This window comes from Stenella coeruleoalba (genome assembly GCF_951394435.1).
Source record: "Stenella coeruleoalba genome assembly, chromosome: 3".
Lineage (NCBI taxonomy): Eukaryota > Metazoa > Chordata > Mammalia > Artiodactyla > Delphinidae > Stenella > Stenella coeruleoalba.
In genome coordinates this window covers 93,983,056-94,002,832 of record NC_137148.1, presented here as the reverse complement: position 1 = coordinate 94,002,832, position 19,777 = coordinate 93,983,056, and the positions used below count along the sequence as shown (strand labels likewise).

The 19,777-nt window shown below is 37.7% G+C and overlaps 1 protein-coding gene across 2 annotated transcripts in view; it reads left to right on the top strand.

Moving 5' to 3' along the window:
• Positions 1–1,332: 1,332 nt before the first annotated feature.
• PGGT1B (protein geranylgeranyltransferase type I subunit beta) overlaps positions 1,333–19,777 on the top strand; it is a 56,914-nt gene continuing 38,469 nt past the window's right edge. The window contains exons 1-2 of one of the 2 annotated variants that reach the window (XM_079918792.1): positions 1,333–1,606; positions 9,525–9,643. In XM_079918792.1, coding sequence (XP_079774918.1) covers positions 1,467–1,606; positions 9,525–9,643 — 259 coding nt within the window. In that variant the 5' untranslated portion in view covers positions 1,333–1,466. Of the gene's footprint in view, positions 1,607–9,524; positions 9,648–19,777 lie in introns of those variants that run through there. The other variant, XM_079918793.1, reaches the window with a different exon arrangement.

Here is a 19,777-nt window from a genome sequence, read left to right as displayed (position 1 = left end):
TATGGTCAGAATCACCCATGAAAAGGTGGGTGATTACTTACCTAGGAGGTATATTATCTCTCAGTGAGTCCACCATAGAAGTATTTCCTCCAGATTTGGATCAGATTAGTGGTTCTTGGGCTGAGAATCAGATGAAATATTGGCTCCCCTTTAAGGGCCAGGTTGAATAGGATTGTCTTTCTGAGCTTATATAGAATGTGCATAATTGATTCTAGTAAGTTATATGTGTGTGATGTAATTTCACTTTGAACATCTTCAGACATTTTGTGGTGTATATGTGTAAGTGAGAGAGAAAGATCTTCATTGTAATAATGGAGTGAAAACTCCTCTAAACTGGGCATACCTAAAGGGCAAGGACCGTTGGCCTCTGTATTTGTAGGGAAGCACCAAGGACAGCCCTCTGCCCCTACCTGGCAGTTGTTAATGCAATATTTGTTAAAGACATGCAGGAGTACCTGTGAATAATTAGTTACTAGTACCTAACATTATGCAAGGTGCTTTGGATTGGTGAATTAGGAACTCCAGCCCACATGGTATGTTTTTTAAGAAATACATTTTCTAAGAAAGCTAACAATTGAAATTATGCCCAAACTTCTATTAGTTGATTATAAAAACCAAGTTCAGGCCTGATCCTTGCGTGGATTTTTTTCCCCCAAGACTGAATCGTAAACTTAAAGGGAAGACTATATGGTTGAAGCAACTTAAATCCCTCTTTTTGAAGAAGAAAAAAAAAAGCTAGAAGCCTATGTTATTTCATTTTTTTAGCATATGCGTAGAGAACACGTTGCGCATATTTTCCGTTGCAAATTGATCCAACATTGATGCTGGGTGACACATTGACTCAAGGAGTAAAATCTTTGTCCCGTAAAAGCAAATGATACAAATCCTCGCATGCTAGTGAACAGGGAGTGTGTGTGTGTGTGTGTCTGTGTGTCGATAATTATTTAATAAGCATTTGGTTATCCCCATAACCAAATAATTTGATTTGTAGATTTTCTCCATCCATTCAGCTTAAAACTGTGGCCTTCGAAAAATGAGTCTGTTGGCAAATTTATACTGGCCCATCTCTATTTTCATATGTACCATCTTCATGTTCTTTAGGGCCTTACTTTTCTCAAAGCGAACTTGAAGCTACTGACCTTGCACTTCCTCCCAAATATCCAAGATAAAAGTTCTGGAAGGATGTGTGGATTTGTGGGCTGAATTTTACAAGGCTTGCGAGGTGTTTCCAAACCTTTGGAGCTTAGCGTAGAAAAGGCGGGGTCGTGCGCTACCTACGGAGAAATGGGAGGGAGAAAGCGCCGCGTAATGCCTTCCGTTGACAGCGTATAGCTTCAATCACCGATGTGGGAAGCGGAGGGCGCACTTGCCCTCCCCACCCGACCCCCAGGTGTTGCCCCTTGGGTTTCCTTCGCGCCACGAGGCAACTGCTTCCGGGTCGCGGCGGACGTCGTTTCCGTAGCAGCATGGCGGCCACGGAGGAAGAGCGGCCGGCTGGGAGTGGAGAGGGAGAGCGGCTGGATTTTCTACGGGACCGGCACGTGCGGTTCTTCCAGCGCTGCCTCCAGGTCTTGCCGGAGCGCTACTCTTCGCTCGAGACCAGCAGGTAACTGGTGGCCACAGCCAGCGAGGCCGACACAGGGCCCGGCCCCCCGGAAAGGCGCTGCGGAGCCTGATGGCTAAGTGGGCGCCCCATGAGGGCTGCGCCACCGACCACCCGGCACTGCTTACCCTCCCGGGCCGGGCTGCAGTCACCCTCGCTCCCGCGAGCTACGGCGAGAGGGCTGGGGCGAGCTGTAAGTCGAGGGCTTTTGGAATCTACAGGTTTCGCCCTTTTCACTTCTCAACCATGTTTTCGTCTCAACTTTGAGCTTCCTTTTTACCCTGCTCCGAACCTGTGAGTCCCTTGGCCTCGCTTCCGAGTATAAACAGAAAAAGACAAAGGGTTTGTCATCGTATTTTACCTAAATAGCCTCTCCAGTGCTTCCCTTTCGTCCATAAAGTCGTTAATTCTTAATTGAATGCCTGTATGGTGTTCAGTGTATAGGAGCGGTAGGGAGCCTCTAAGGTGTGCGTAGATAAGAACTTTCCAGGAATCGTAAATCTAATGATAGGATTGGCGAAAGAGGTGCAGTGTTGCTGGAAGCAGCCTGTTAAAGTTTATTTGCAATGGCATTGTGAGTTGGGGTGGTCTGAGGACTGTGATCTGGCAGAGGCTAAGAAACTGTGAGTTAGTCATTAAGAGTAAACGTCTGGGGATGAGAATAACGAAAGGAGGCGGCGATCTTTGCTTTGCACTGTTGTGTTTTGAAGTGAGACTCCAAAGCTTCATGGGACTGGCTTGGAAGAGAGAGCCAATTGGTTTTGCTCTGATCTTTTCCGTATTTTCGTAACTGAGCCTGTGGTGTATTTTGAACACTTCAGTTTTGGAAGTTTTATAGATTACTTTCGCATACATGGTCAAGAAATATTTATTATGGTAGGTGCTGGAGGACAGCTGAACAAGACGTACAGGCAGTTTCAATAGGGCAGGTTCCTAACCCGGATTTCCTTAGAGAGACCTTCCCTAATCACCCTTTCCAAAGGAGACTACTTCCAGTCACCACCTGAAATTATATATTGATGATACCCTTCTTTCACACAGGATTGTAGACTTCATGAAGGCAGGATTTTTGTCTTTCTTGTTTACCTCTGTAATACCAGGGCTGCCCTGTCCAATTTGGTAGCCACATTTCGATATTTAAATTTGAATTAATTAAAATGAAATAAGATTAAAAATTCACTTCCTTTGTTTCCAGTAGATACCACTTTTCAAGTGCTCGGTCACCACATTGGCCTGTGGCTTTTGTTTCTATCTCAACATTTACGTCATCTCAAAAAGTCCTACTGGACAGCATTGCACTAGAACCTTGACTAATATCTGGCATAAGAGAAGGCAATAAGGACATATTTGTTGAATAACTATTCCGAGCTGAGCCCTGAAGGATGAACAGATTTTTGCTAAAGAAAGAGTGAAGCATCGTTTATATTCCTTTCTCCATCTATGTATATTGATTGACTAGCAGAGCCCATACCTCGATCTAATTTAACATTTCCAAGACTCAGTCATTGATTGTAATGATATGGGATGTTTAGAAATACATTGATAAATGACATATTTTATGAGGATTAATTTTATATTAATTTAAAGCATTTGAATAAAGAAAAACATCCATCCTATTTTGACTGTTAAACAGTTGAACTTTGCTTGTAGCTATCACAGGTCTGTGGTTGCATTTTCAAAATGCTAGTGTGTTTGGTCTATAAAATTCAGCAAGGACAAAATCATACAGACTAACGCATGTTGGCAGTAAACTGTAATCCTGCTCGCAGCATAAATTGTCTGATTAAACAACTAACTTAACAATAGATTTAATAACTTAGTATGATCTTAGGATTTACACCAGGCATTGTATATTAGATAATAGATATGTAATATCACAGTGCACTAGTTTAAGAGATATTAATTATATCCTTTTTATGCCTCATGTTTGTCACTTAAGTATGTTTTATCATTTTGGTTTTTTTAATGGCTCAATTCATAACCACATTTAAGATAATATGCACATACTGGGTTTTGTGGTAATTTTTTTTAAGTTTTTCAATTTTTCTCTTTCCTGATTCACATTCTTTACTTTCGTTAGTTCAGCATTAAGTCCTTTTGTGGTGTATGTGACTCATAATTGACTTTAAGATGCTTGTGGAGAAGCTCCAACTTTTTAAGCAAAGGTGAATGGGTCACGAAATTTTTACTAATAGAGTTTTAAGATAAAACAATGTATTAACTGAGTCATAATTCTTAGCTAGTATTATAGTTCAATTCCACAAGCATTTATTGAGGGGCTACCATGTATCTGGGTATGGGGATAAGTATAAAGCAATGATTCAGGTTTTCCTGTGTTCATTTCTTTTTACTGATAGATGTGAAACAGCTGACTCCTAGGAAGGCTAATATTGAACTAGACATTTAGACCCTTATTTTCTGACCCACCATTTTGACAAAATTATTCTATTTCCCTGTTTCTTTTAGCCCGATCAATAGAATAATTTTAATTTTTCTAATAGCAGTGGCTTTATGAAAATTGTAAGGTATACTGTTTGTTGATTCACTCGAGGTTTTTCTTTTATATTAACTTCTGAAAAGTGATGGTTACTAGTTAACTCAAGTGAATATAGACCTTGGATTGTGAGCTTTGTCAGTTAACAGGTTTCTTTTCATGAGTGGCTTAGAGAGCTTTTTAGTTATGTGATATTGTTGTCATTTGTGTTTGGGCAGTGGGCTTTAGAGTAGGCCTTTTTAAGTTGGGGAGCAAAATATTGACCATTTTCTTTTATGTTATTTTTACAGACCCAGCTCTTCTAGAGGAAGGGTTTAGATGATTTTCCCCCGCCCCAAGACATTCACAATCTTTCTATTCTGGTTTCCTCCGTATCCCCTTTGTATCCTGTGTTGTAACCATTGAGCTGCCTACCAGCCAGCAACTTCTCTGTCCTTTTGTTCTCTCCATTATCTGAAGTATATCACAGTCTGGCAGTGTGTCTCTCAAAGTGTGTTGGTGAGGGAGGCTTTTAATCAGTGATAACAGAGTACTTATAAAAATACACATACCTGAGCCCCTCCCCAGATCTACTGCATTCGACTTTCTGTATGGGCCTGGGAGTCCAGGTTCATAATAAGCATCCCAGGTAGTTCTGATGCACACTAAAGTTTGAGACGGTTTGCCTAATAGGAGAAACAAAAGTACAAACAGATTATTTAATACAACAGTGCTTCCCAGCTCTAATGTGCATATGAATCACCTGGGGATCTTGTTAAAATGCAGGTTCTCATTACGTAGGTCTGGGTAGGGTCTGAGATGCTGCAGTTGTGACAGGCTCCCAGGTGAGGCTGATGCTGCTGATCCCCTGGCCCACGTTGATTTTGTTTGCACGGTGATTGTGATATTCACAGGGCATTCCGGAAGCACCTACGTAATCAACCTGAAGAGAGACTCTGAGGAAGAGTCTGAGGCTTCCTGGAAGAAGTAACCCTGGAGCTAAATATTAAAGAATATGTTGAGTTTTTGTGTGGGTAAGTGGATTATAGGCAAAAGGACAATAAGTAAAGACAATAAAGATAGATAAGTGAGCATTGAGCAGGGAAACACCAGTCAGTTCTCTGACAGTGGTTCAAAATGTAAGGCAGGTGTGGTAGGAATTTAGTATGGAGAGATAGACATAGGTTTTCTTTGCCATGTCAAGAACCTGGGAATTTGATATCATGTAAGTGACGGGCAGTTGCCAAGCAGTGGATCTTTCTGTTTAGATATGCATTTTAGAGTGATCATTGGATTTGAGATTGGTTGTTGTATCAAGTGGGACAAAACCAGAACCAGGGGCACCAATTAGGAAGCTGTTGCAATAGTCCAGGAGTCAAGTGCTGGGACAGCAAAATTAGGGACAGAAGGAGGGGATGAAGAAAGAAGGAGGAGTCCCAGAATTCTAGGGTTGGAACTAGCAACTGGTCTAGAGAACAAGAGGCAAAAGGAGCAGATTTAGAAAGGAAGAGGATGTTATCTGTAGTAGCGCTTAGAAACATCATTTAGTTTACCTGCAAATTGATCTATTGGTGAAGCAACTTGATTGTGGGGGTGCGGGGGGGCGGTTGGGGGGATGTTACTTGTTCGTCCAAGTAAGATAAACTTTTTATATGTACTGTCCAGAGGAGGAGAAGGGGCAGGAAGACATGGCTTAGTTCAGTTTTTCAGAGTTCAATTCTAGGGAAAAGAAGAAAGGAAGAAAACAGACAGATGCTCTCCAAAGAAGTAATAAAGTAAAAATCACTTCACTGGCCTGATTTTAGGTGCATGCATTGGCAAGATTACCCCTCTAGATGCCTGAACCAAGGCAGGTTGCCTAGCAGTCTCTGCCCCAAGCAGCAGTCAACTGGGCACCACAAAACCCTACATTATTTCTCCCAGAGACCCACAGCCCAGAATTCCTTTTTATTCCATGTGACTTATTTAATTCTCTCCCTCTCAGTGTTTTAGGACTACTTGAGAACTCTAGTGTGGTCAGAAAAGGAATACTTTCTTATTATCCTTAGAGGAAGTCTGGATGTTTGCTCCAAACTGACTTCTTGGTTCTGTCTGCCAGCCACTGCTGGGTGCTTAACTTGATAAACAGGCTTTTCACTGTAGTGTTGTTAATCCTATAAACCTTAGTCTAAACTGCTATGAGTTGAAAATGCTGGACCTCGAGAAGCTTTTAATAGTTAAGTATGCAGGACTTCAAAATAGTTTACCATCGGATGACTGAATTCTGGTGTTTGCATCCATACCGTGGAGCAAGTAAAACAAAAAAACAGATCATTCAGGTATCTCTTATATACAGATAACAGTGTGACTTTAGAGGAGAGTTTCTAGACCTCAGCACTGTTGACATTTTGGGCCAGACACTTCTTTGTTGACTGGGGCTGTCTTGTGCATCATAGTACATTTAGCAGCATCCCTGGCTTTCACCAACTAGATGCCAAATAGCACCCTTCCCTAGTGGTGAAAACCAAAATTGTCTTCAGAATGTCCGCTGGGGAACAGTATTGCCCTAGTGGAGAATCGCTGTGCTTCTAAAGCCTGGCTGCCCTTTAGAATCATCTGGGAAGCTCCCCATCCTCCACCCCGTCCCCACTTACCCAAACACCAGGTCCCAGACCCTACCTTCCATCTAGAATTTATGATACCTTTGTCGTGGAGTAAGGCCTAGGCCTCTCCTGGTTTTGTTGGTGGTGTATTAAGTTGTTTGTTTTTAAGCTGATTCTAATTGCGCCACATTTGAGAAACACCCCTTGGACTCAGAATTCCTTGAGTAGTTTTCATTGGTTATCTAGCATTGAAATCTCAAGTTACTTGAATTCTTTGGACTTTCTTATCTTGAACTAGAAAATTAAAGAGATGGACTAGATAATTTCTGCTTTTAACTTAGGAAATAATACCTACTTATTTTTATAGCCCTTTGGATATGTTTTCTTACAACATTTTTTAGTAACAGGAAGATGATTGTTTTATCAATACCTCATGTTGTTCCTCACTTTTATTTCTCTTCCTTTTGCTTTTCTCTGTAATAATGATTTAATAAACTCAAATATTAGATGCTTAATTTTACCAGGCTGTCATCATTCACTTTATAGATTACAGCCAAACTGAACCCTATGATAGCTCTCCAGGAGGGCTAGATGTAGTATTGCAGGTCTTTTATTTGTTAGGTAATTCAATAAATTGAGTGCATATCATGCACAAGGCAGACCTTATCTCATGAAACATAATTAGCACCAAGAGCAGTGATTTTCACATGTGAGTACTGTTAGGTAGAAATGTTACCCATGTCTAAAATATTTTGTTTTGGAGAAGAGCAGTTGGGGGGATGGTGGAAGTTGCCAACTAATGAAAAGGCCTGTATAGTGTTAAGTTAGTCCTGTCCCGTCAAATCAGGGAAATACCAATAATAATAGCTTCCACTTATTTAGTGCTTGCTTTTGAGCAGGTAAGCACAATAACTGTGTGAAGTTTAATGAGTTACAGATAAGGGAGCTGACTTAGAAAAGACTTAGAAAAGGTTTGGTAACCTAACCAGATTACATATGGCTAGAAATTGACCAACCTAGGATTTGAGGCTAGCTCATTTTATTGCAGATCTGGGCTCTGAACTACTGCTCCCCACATAAAGGTGTTCCACAGCCCTTAATTTATTCCTGATCTTATCCAGATAAATCACCACCCTAATTCAAGTGGATTTCAGTGAGTTGTTAGAATTAAATTGAGATAATATATGAGAAATTTCCTAGCCCAGTGCCTAATACATAGTAATACTCTCTCGATAATGTGAGTTTCCTAAAATGTATTGTTCTTTTTTTCTTAATTTTTTTTTTTGCTGTTGTTGTACGCGGCCTCTCACTGTTGTGGCCTCTCCCATTGCGGAGCACAGGCTCCGGACGCGCAGGCTCAGTGGCCATGGCTCACGGGCCCAGCCGCTCCGTGGCATGTGGGATCTTCCCGGACTGGGGCACGAACCTGTGTCCCCTGCATCGGCAGGCGGACTCTCAACCACTGCGCCACCAGGGAAGCCCTAAAATGTATTGTTCTTGAGTGTACCAGTATCTCAGTTTTAGTTTTTGCCTTTAAGCTTTGGTTGGAATTAAATTGCTCTCTGATTTCTCCTCCTGTTATCTAATGGATGCCAGCCTTTTCAACCAGGGATCAGAGAGAGAATTATACCCTTTAAAAAAATGAGTGACTGTTTTCTCATTTCTCCTAAAGTTGGTAATACCGTTCTAGATGCAGAGAAGTTAATTATATACAATGGTTGCCTTAGGGCATGAAGGCTTAATTTTCTCTTGGAATCTCTGTTTAGAAGGTTATAGAATGCATCAAGTGGCTCTGCTAGAAGATTTTAGACCAGATAATTTGAAGTATTAGTTTATCAGTATTAGTCATAGGAATTATTAGAATATGGAAACGAGATAACCATGCTCAATCAAACAACATTGTAGAATGCATCTCAACAGGAAAGGAAATATATGAAACAAACTCTTTAAGTAAAAAGCTACCACTAAGGGGACTAGTTTTTATATGAAAGCACAAGGCGTAGATTTCTGATTTAGTGCACAATCTTGGAGGGGAAAGATATTGCTTTATAGTGTTCCATTTCATCAAAAATGTTCGTCTCGGGCTTCCCTGGTGGCGCAGTGGTTGAGAGTCCGCCTGCTGATGCAGGGGACACGGGTTCGTGCCCCGGTCCAGGAAGATCCCACATGCCACGGAGCGGCTGGGCCCGTGAGCCATGGCCGCTGAGCCTGCGCGTCCGGAGCCTGTGTTCCGCAACGGGAGAGGCCACAACGGTGAGAGGCCCGAGTACAGCAAAAAGAAAAAAAAAAAAGAATGAAGAAAAATGTTCGTCTCTAGGAAAATGGAAACTGAAATGCATTTGCATTTTTAAAAGTGTTCCTTATTCCCCAAAATTCATTATAAATTTTTTCCAAGGGGTCACATTATTCATAAACAAATTTGAATAATGATAGATTTATTCTAACATCCTTAAGAATTAAGCACCAGCTACAAGCATAATTGCTCTTGGCAAATCAGTGAAAATTGAGATTTTTATATATTTTCCACCTTTTTGGCCTTATATATACTGATTAAGTGCAGGGAATTCTCTTTTTCAAATCTACTTTTAGCCTTCAGGTTGCTCATAAACTGGTTTCAGTGAATTCATGTATACTTCAGATGAGTAGGGTTGATTTCTTAACCTTTAAATGTTCCTTTATTAAAAATTAAAACAAAGGTTTGATTGATACTATTAACTTATAAGAATAAATTGGTTTTTTCGGCTTTTGCAAGTTGGGAATATTGTTTAAATTATCGTAAAGTTGGAATGAGTTTATTATTTTTCTGAACCAGAAAGACTTCATTGGTTTGATACTTAAGATGGAATTTTATATTTTTCTCTTTTAGATTGACTATTGCATTTTTTGCGCTCTCCGGGCTGGATATGTTGGACTCCTTAGATGTGGTGAACAAGGATGATATAATCGAGTGGATTTACTCCCTGCAGGTCCTTCCCACAGAAGACAGTGAGTGAGTTTTTAGCATTTTGTTTTTAGTGTGACTAGTTGTACCTGGCATAACATGTGTTGCACTCGGAAATCTTAGTATTTGTTCCTAAACTATTAACATATTTTATTCATCTGTGTTTTCCTTGTAACACTCCCTTTCTGTTCAAACACAGTGCTGACCAAGTCTAGTCAGTCATTAATCTCTGGAGAGAACAATTTAGCGATGTCTAAGGTTGGATGGAGATTCACAGTTGTACACCATGCTGTGTTGCATATTTCCATGCTCACTACTGCTTGTTGAGCAGTATTGTAGTCCATATTTATGTTTGATTAGTTTTGTAGCATTCACTCTATTTTTCATTCCCAACCATTCTTTTTGTCTCTTCAGTGAAAAACTCATTGCTGTCAAAAAGTTTCATTCCAATCTCTTGGCCGTTTTCCCTCTAAAGTTCCATTAGTATTTCTTTAATGGTTTCTTAGAGCTCTTATTTATACTTCAGTGATTTTTATGCTTCTTAAAACTTTATACATTTTGATCAATTAAATAAATTCTCAAAATTCATAAATTATTGATCAGCTAAATACACACGTTTTATAAACTCTGTTGTTCACTCCATTAAGTGTAAAATACCTAATATCTAACTTATAAATGTTAGAAATTCTAACATTGAATTGAATTAGAGCAAGCAGATAAACTCACAGAAAATCATGCAATTTTTGTCTATGGTCACTACTTACCTTTCTTTTAAGAGTCAGCATTTATAAATTAACTGTGTGGTTCATTGGTTGGAGTAATCATGTATAAATCTCACCCAGGTGAACTTTGGGGAAATAATAAGCTAAAGCTTTATTTAGAAATAAAGTGCTTTGATCTGTTAGCAGATGCTGTTGGACATGGTTTGTGGCTTTCTACTTTATTGTTCTTGAAGTTTGTAGTATTTTTTTTTTTTTTTTTTTGCGGTATGCAGGCCTCTCACTGCTGTGGCCTCTCCCGTTGCGGAGCACAGGCTCCGGATGCGCAGGCTCAGCGGCCATGGCTCATGGGCCCAGCCACTCTGCGGCATGTGGGATCTTCCTGGACCGGGGCATGAACCTGTGTCCCCTGCATCGGCAGGCAGACTCTCAACCACTGCACCACCGGGGAAGCCCTGTAGTATTTTTTAATACATAATTTAAAAAATCTGTGCCTGTTGATGAATTCTTGTTAAAAAATGATTAAGCATTTTTAGATCTATCAGAATTTTATTACATAAATATCTAATCATTTTTCACCAACTACATGAAGCAGCATATATGATATATTTCTGAGTAGTTATAGATTCTAACATGTTGGTGAGTAGGATTTATTGAATGTTTTGCTAAGAGTACTCTGCTAAACCTGTGGAGAGGGGCTGTGATAAATTATAAGATATGGTTCTCATTCCCTGAGAGCTTGTGGCTGCGGTGAGGTCACAGTTCTAGTCACCTACAAAATGGGAATAATTTGTGTTTTCCTTTTTTAATCAGGATTTTTTTTTCACTAGTTTAAGTGAAAGTCTGGAACTTTTTAAAAACTTAGATATTAGACAGATGTAAGGTAGTTTTGTTATAGATTATGTATAATTTTTATTTACTAAAAATACATGTCCTAATCAAATTATACTTTGTATTTTCTTAAGTATATTTCACTGATACGGATATGAAATTATACACTGTTACATAGGAAAACTATTGTATAAGTTTTTGTTAAAATATATTATTTTTAAAATTATTTATGATATTCATTTCCTTGGAATAAAATAGCTATTGTCTCTCTAGAAATGTAGGGACCATAGCATTTTAGTGAGAGACTCATGCTATAGGTTACAGTTACCAGAACACTAGTCACTTATTCACTATGCTTCCTACTTTCTGTCTTTTCTTATATTTTTATCTACCTTTAAGGACTGTTTGCCAGCTCCAGCTAATTAATATCCATATTCTTTTTGAAGCCTTCTTACTTTTCTCATTATTTGATCTTTTGTTGTGAGAGCTTTGCTGTTATCTGGACTTTCATATTATCCCTAATAATTGTGTTTGCTACATACTCACTAGAACGGCCAAAATGGAAAATATCAAATGTTGATGAGAATGTTGCACAACTGTAACTACTATTTTACAACTACTATTTAGCAATATTTACTAAAACTGAACATATGTACATTCTATGAACCAGCAGTTCTACTCCCTAGTAGGTATCCAACAGAAATGAAAAAATGTATTCACCAAAAGATATGTACTAGAATGTTGATAGCAGTATTTTTCACAGGAGTCCAGAGTAGGAATATACAAACTACCCATCATTGGTATAATAGATAAATGATATATTATAATTCACACAATGGAATAGTATACAGTAATGGGAAAGAACAATTTAGACCTACATGCAGAAATTTGGATGAATGTCACAAACATGTTTTGAGATAAAGAAGTATATATAGTGTATTATTCTATTAATACAAAGTGAAAATGTAGGTAAAACGAATCTGAGCTTTTGGGGAGTGACAAGAAGGAAGTAGGATGGGGCTTCTAGGTTGCTGGTTATGCACTTTTTCTTGAGCTGAGTGCTAGTTATACAGGTGAGTTTACTTTGCAGAAGTTCATTACTTGATGAAAGTTAACTTTGATGAAAGTTAAAAATTTTTTTGAATTAGGGTGTACTCACCATCTCTTAAGATCCATCAGAATTCTCTTTCCCATTGTACTTTCAACTACATGGACTTCATTGGATTGAAGCCCATTGCTAATTTTTTAATTTTTTTAGTCATTGTTGCTTAACTGTTGCTTAAAATATTTTTGCTTACATCTGAATTGTAAACTTCTGGAGGGCAGTGAATGCGTCAGTCTTACATTTCTTTTCCCTTTTGGTGCCTAGAGCATTTTTGTGTTATCAGCAGTTGTTGGACTGCTAAATTACCTACACCTTTTCCTACTTTTCTTCTTTTCTCTATTTTCACGTTTAGCCTAGAGCGTCCTCTGGCTCCTCAAATATTTTCTCATTCATAAGACATTTGCAGGCTGCATAGAACATGCTTTCTGTAACTCTTAGCTCTGTATTTGTCCTACTTTGTGATATCACATAAAATCGTAGGGAATTTAAAAATCTTAAAAGTGTTAAACAAAACCCAGAGACCATAAAGGAAAAATTTGGTAGATTTGACTAAATAAATATTTTTAAATGTTATGTAGGGAAAGAATAAGTTGGATAACTGACGGACTTGGAGGAAATTGTGCCAATATATATACCAGACAAAATATTAATATCCAAACTATAAGGAATTGTTAACAATAAAAAAAATGACACATTGCCATTTAGAAAATGACAAAATTTATGAATAGGTAGTTTGCAAAAGAAGTACAGATAGTCAGTAAATACATGAAAAGAGGATTAATGGATACTAGAAGTAAGGGAGATGCAATAGAAACAAGGATGTTAACATTATTTTTTATCTAACAAATCAATTTAGCAAAAAGTTTTTAAAAGTTTGTAGGAATGTGGGGAAAAGAGCACTTTAATATTCTTTTGGTGGAAGTAAAAATTATTGCAGCCTTTGGAAGAGCATTTTAGCAGTGTAACTTTTTATCCTCACATATTCTCTTGTGTGTTGTAATTAGTTAAATAATGGCCCCCAAATATATGCCCATCCAGAACCTCAGGATATGACCATATTTGGAATAAGGGTCTTTGCAGGTATAATTAAGGTAAGGATCTCAAGATCAGTGACTGGTGTCCTTCCAAGAGAAAGGAGAGGGAGATTTGAGACACAGAGGGGAAGGCCATATGAAGACAGATGCAGAGATTAGAGTGATGGGTCCACATGGTAAGGAACATCAGGACTCCCCACAGCCACCAGAAACTAAGAGGGGGCATAAAATGGATTTTCCCTTAGAGCCTCCAGAAGGAACCAACCCTGCTAACAACTTGATTTTGGACTTCTGGGCTCCAGAACTATGAGAGAACAAATTTCTGTTGTTTAAAGCCACCAGATTTATGGTAAGTTGTTACTAACCTCAGGAAACTAATACATGTGCACAAAAATCTGTATAGAAGAATGTTTTGGCATTGTTTGTTACAGTAAGAAATTAGAAACAAATATCCACCAAAAGTGAAACAGTTAAATAAACTATGGTTCAGTAAAGAGTACAGCCCAGTAGTAAAGTGAGTGAGGTAGATCTATATATGTACCGACATGAAACTGTTCATCAAATATAGTTAAATGATAAATGCCAACATGTACAGGGGTGTTTTGTTTTACTGATCTATTAACATCAATGTATAGGAAAAACTCTGAAAGCGTGCATAGACAGTCTTTGTGGAGGGGGAAGTAGATGAAAACAGAGGTAGGGGATGGCAGGATAAGGTACTTTAGTTTTATTCTATATATCTGCATTGTTTGAATGCTTAGAATAAATATGTTTCTGTATTAAAATTCAACTTTAAAAACTTTAGCTTAACCGCTCTTCAAAACACAACAAAAATAAACAAAAACTAAACCCATTTATATGATTATACACAAATATCCATATTTTGCTACTGGCAGAAGCAATGCTGTACATTATTTAATATTTTGTAATTTTCAAAGACATCATCAAATTTGTTCTTCCCCTAATCTGCCTTCCCCAGAAGTGGAGAAGAAAATGAGAGGCAGAGTGATTAAGAGACCTGCCCGAGGCCATATACAGATGGAAAGTAATAGAGTCAGACTGAAATCCCTGGCTTCTGACTCCAGGCCCCAGTGCTGCTTTACTGGTGAAGTATATAGGGCACTAGTGGAGACTATCATGAATGGAACTTAAGTACATTGTGAATATTTAATCACAATTAACCCTGGCCTTCCACTTAATTCCAGGGTTGTAAAGACCCTGTGGTATCCTAGTAATAAGTGTGTGGTCAGACCATTGGAGAGTTGGGGCCCTTCTCATCAATATCAGGAAGTATTTAGGAAACACAAGGGATCAGGCTGGGAATTTTGTGTTACCCTCTCTGATCAGGGACACAACCAGAGAATTTTGGAACTAGAACCAAACAAGGAATATTATAGTCCATCATTTTACAAATGAGGATATTAAGATCCAGAGAGAGTAATGATTTGTCCACAGTCATACAGCTAGTTAATGCTAGGGGCAAAATTAGAATACAGTTTTCCGTTTCTAATTTTCAGTTTTTCTAATACTAGTCCCATGCAATAGATGCTCTGTTTATCATGTATGTTTTTCTGTAAGATACGGATTTTTTCATGAGAACTCTGAGGCTGTCTTATGGTGATAAAGGAAAATAAATCTGGTATCTCTTCCATAACAGAGCTCATAAAACATTAGAATTAAGTGTTTGGAATTGTAGATAAGGTGGTTTAATATTAAAAGGTAAAATGTTGAATGATTTCAGTTTTTTAGTAGATTTTTCAGTCAGCTTGTGCCTTTTTTTTTTTTTAACAACATGCTGAAAATGTAAGTATAGTTTCATGTGGCTAAATTGAGCATGTTGCAGATTTTAGAAATTATAGAGCACCTGTTTGGGAAGCATTGTAGATCAAGAACTTTTTGCAAAGATAGTCTCACAGTGGTTGGTCGGTTGATGTCCCCAATTGCCCCTAGTCACATGTCTGGTAGGCTGTACTACAGGTCTTTTCACAGTCCACCTGCAATTCCAAATAATCAGTTTACCATTTGGTTGGATGAAACACTATTAAATTTCTAATCTCTATGAGAGAAAATCTCCCACCTGCCTTCTGTTTGATTGCCCTGTTCTAAAACTAATCTGTGAAATTTAGAAAATAGATTTTAAAAAAACCACTTTTTAAATTATATAATATTTTATGTACCTTGTCTGGGTCTCTCTTGACATCCTGAAACAGTTATGTAAGGTGTGTCCTTTTACTAGGAAACCTTGTGTTTCTTGAGACCTGTGAGGAATTACTTCTATAGCCATAAAATATAAACGTCTATTTTTACATTAAATCACCACATTCCTCTCTTGAATTCTCTTTGCTTATTGCAAAAACCTAACATTCAAAATGAGAATTAGAAAATTAAGAAGATGACCAAAACAAGTTTTGAACTATATTTAAGCAGCATGACCACCATTAGTAATATGATATTTTAGCCCGAGTTGTCCTTTATTAGAAGCACCTAAATATAATTTTTTAATGTATTTTTATTTTATCATTCACAATAAAATTTTCTCCTAAAAGAGGGGAAACACATTTTCTTATGAAAAGCAAAATAACTGCTGATTAAAATAAGTCTTTTTAAACTCATTAAAGTTTTACATTCTACGGGTTTATAATCATTTGCTTTTTAGAGAATATCTAAATGCATTGTCTTTGTGATGCTTGACATATAATTGGTGTTTATATGAGCTTAGTAGTAAAATCCTAGGTTGTAAATGAGATATGACGCAGTCATCAAGCAGGAGTCAGCCTTGTAGCTTAATAATTGACTTCCATGTGCAAGCATGCAGATAAAGGGATTGTTTTCCTTATGGTTGATAGCTAAACATGTTATATTCTCTAATAACACATCCCTCTACGTGCTCACACATAAATACACATATATGTATTATATCCATCTGCATATGCCCATTTTTGCTATTTTCCTTTTCTTTCCATAGACCCAGTTTCATTTTTTTAAAGTAATCTGGGTTTTTTTGATACATAGCTATCTAGACTGCTTCCATAAAACAAGGAAACTAGTTTGACTTTATGTATGCATTCACCAAATCAGTGGTTCTCAATTCTGACTGTGTATCAGACAGGGATTATTTTTCTTTCTTATATGTGATTGTTCAGGCCCTACTGTGAGAGTTTTGATGTGGGCCGAGGTTAGGACCCAAGAGTATCTATATTTTTCCAAACTGTACTTGATTCTGTTGGTCAGCCGGATCACACTTTGTTCGCTTCGTTACTACTGAATAGGAACACTAGATGGTGCTATCTAAAAACCTCCAAAGAGGTTTAAACTGTATCCTGAATTTGCATGCAGTTGTAAATTTGGAATAAATTGCATGTTTATATTTTAATAATTATCATGAATAGGTAAGCTTACTAGAATTATAAAAGAACGCACAATAGCAGACAAATCTTGACAGGAACCAGAAAGAATGGCCTAATGAATTTTTTAAGATGATGATATGTACTCCATTTTGAAAATGGAAGAAAAGGTATTTTTATTTTAAAGAAAACGTTCCTTGATAAATTGTAACAGAAGCTGTTAATTTCCTCCTATTTCACTTTTGATAACATCTAATTAGCTGATGTTAAATGGTTACTATTTATTGAGCCTTAGTCACTGTGCTGAACACCATCTAAACATGCCCTTGAACCTTTAGAAGAACCCTGCTAAATATTGATTGTAGTATATTATTGTTCCTAGTTCAAAAATGGAGGGAACCAGCTCAGAGAGGTTGTTACTTGCCTATAGAACACAGTGCTAGCAAGAATAGGATATTGAGTTTGATTCCAAGTGTCCATGCCACAGCTCCTAACCTTATGTGGTATTTTTCAGCATCAATATTTCTGCTAGTTTTCAGAAAAGTTAACAATTTAAGTGACATAAAAACACAGAAATGAGCAAATAGAAATTCCATTCATTTATTTCTAAGGAAATAATTTCATTGAGAAACAGATATTTATTAAACCCCTACTGTATGTCAGCCTCTGTAAGGCTGACAGAGTCTAACTAAGTTACTTAGTTAACCTAACTAACTTAGTGGGGGCTCCAGAAAGGCTTCCTAAGGGAAGTATAAACTCAGACCTGAAACGTGGAATCAGAGCTTTCTTCCATCAAAAGTAGAAATAGGATTTGATTTTCATAGAAAACTATCAGCAAATCAGTAGCTTGAAAGGATAACTTTTAAAAAGGCAGTCTGAAGGAAATAAAACTGATTGCAAAAGTTTTAAGTCATAATAGGAAAACATTTTAGGCATCAGATCAAATATAGAGCCTAGGAAAATATACCTTTTGACGCTACCCCTCGCCCAATTAAAGATGGATTAAAACAAGTGACGATAAAAGGATAAAGGCACCCATGGCTTGGTAAGGAAAGGATAATTTAATTTTAGATTTTAAAAGTACAGTGTTAACATCCAATTTGGAGTATTGGAAGGAGTATTAGGCAGAATTCTAAAGATGTTGCCCCCTCTCCCACCAAAATTCCTGTTCCCTGGTTATTTAATCAAACACTGAGTTCTACAGAATTTGTAGGTGAAGTTAAGGTTACTAATTAGCTGACCTTAAAATGTGGAGATGGTCGATGAGTGTTATACATACAGGCACAGTATAATCACATAAGCCCTTAGTAAAGAAGGCAGAAGAGTCAGTCAGAGAACTGCAGATTAAAGAGGGCAAAAGAGAGATGCTGCAGAAGGGGAAGCCAGAGAGAGTCTAAGCATGAGGCGGATTTGAGCACCATTGCTGATTCTGAGATACAGGGGCCCAGATGCAAGAAATGGCAAGAGTGCCCTTTAGGAGCTAAGGGGGTCCCCCAGCTGACAGCTAGCAAAGGAATGGAGACCTTAGTCTTAAAACCATAAGGAACTTGATTCTGCCAAATAACTTGAATGAACTTGAAGGCAGATTGTTCCCCAGAGTCTCTAATAAGGAATGTAGCCCTACCAGCACGTTGATTTTTAGCCTGGTGAGACCTGCCTTGGACTTCTGACCTTACAGAACTGTGAGATGATAAATGGGTGTTGTTTTAAGTTGCTAAGTTTGTAGTAATTTGTGATGACAACAATGACTAATAAAGAGAACAAAATTCACCTTTATTCGTATCCTCCTACACAGTATTATTTTATTTATTCTCTTCCAGGCTTTGATGATAAGCCCACTTCGCCTAATTATAAACATAATACACATATATTTTTGTATCCTGCTTTTTCTCTTAACTTGAGCATATATATTTCTCTATGTTACTATGTAGTTTTCCCTAATCATTACTTTTCATAGCAGTATAATGTTCTTTTGAGTATAGTATGTTATATTTAACCTGTTGGATTTTTGTGTCACTTCAAAATTTTTACCATCACAATACTATAGTGAGTGTTTCTGTGCATATGACCATCTCATATTTGAAGTTACTGGAGTGGATTTTCAGGTGCATCATTACCAGTCAGAAGGTATGAGCCTTTGTATAACTCATTATATATTGGCAAGTCTTAAATGGCTTACCAATTTAAAATTCTTAAGCAAAGATAAGAGAACCATGTTCATCAAAATCGTTATCACCATTAGATAACATTCTTTTTTAAATAATTTTTTTGTTAATGGGGGAAAATGCTTGGTGGAGAGTTTTAAATTTAGGGATAGTTTCCTAAATTACTCAAAGAATTAATGTATAAGCTACTATTCTAAGTATTTCAGGTGTATAAAGCTGAATAGTTTATAGTACCTGAAAACCAGTTATTATGATTAGTCATGTACCAGTCATAAGAGATATGAAGCTAGTTCCTCACCTCGGAACCTGTTTTTAAGTCAACTTGGTTTTTTTTGTTTTTTTTTTTTTGCGGTACGCGGGCCTCTCACTGTTGTGGCCTCTCCCGTTGCGGAGCACAGGCTCCGGACGCACAGGCTTAGCGGCCATGGCTCACGGGCCCAGCCGCTCCGCGGCATGTGGGATCCTCCCGGACCGGGGCACGAACCCGTGTCCCCTGCATCGGCAGGCGGACTTTCAACCGCTGCGCCACCAGGGAAGCCCAACTTGGTTTTTTTTTTATTAGCAATGCATGTACAGTCTGTTGGTACTACGTTCCTACCTTCTATTTTTATCATGCTGATTTTATAATAGTTCTCAAAACCATAATTATTTTCTTATTGTGGGTATGACCATTTTTTTCATTTATATTTTTAAATTTTTTTTCCAGCTTTCTGGAGATAATATTGACATATATATAAATTTAAGGTGTACAGCATGATTATTTGATACACATATATACTGTGAAATGATTACCACAATAAAGTTAGTTAACACCTCCATTCCCTTTACATAATTTCCTTTTTGTGTGTGTGGTGATAAAATTTAAGATTTACTATTTAAGGTCTTAACTTCCAAGTATACAATACTGTATTGTTAACTATAATCACCATGCTGTACATAACATTAAATCCCCAGAACTTACTCATCTTATAGTTAAAAGT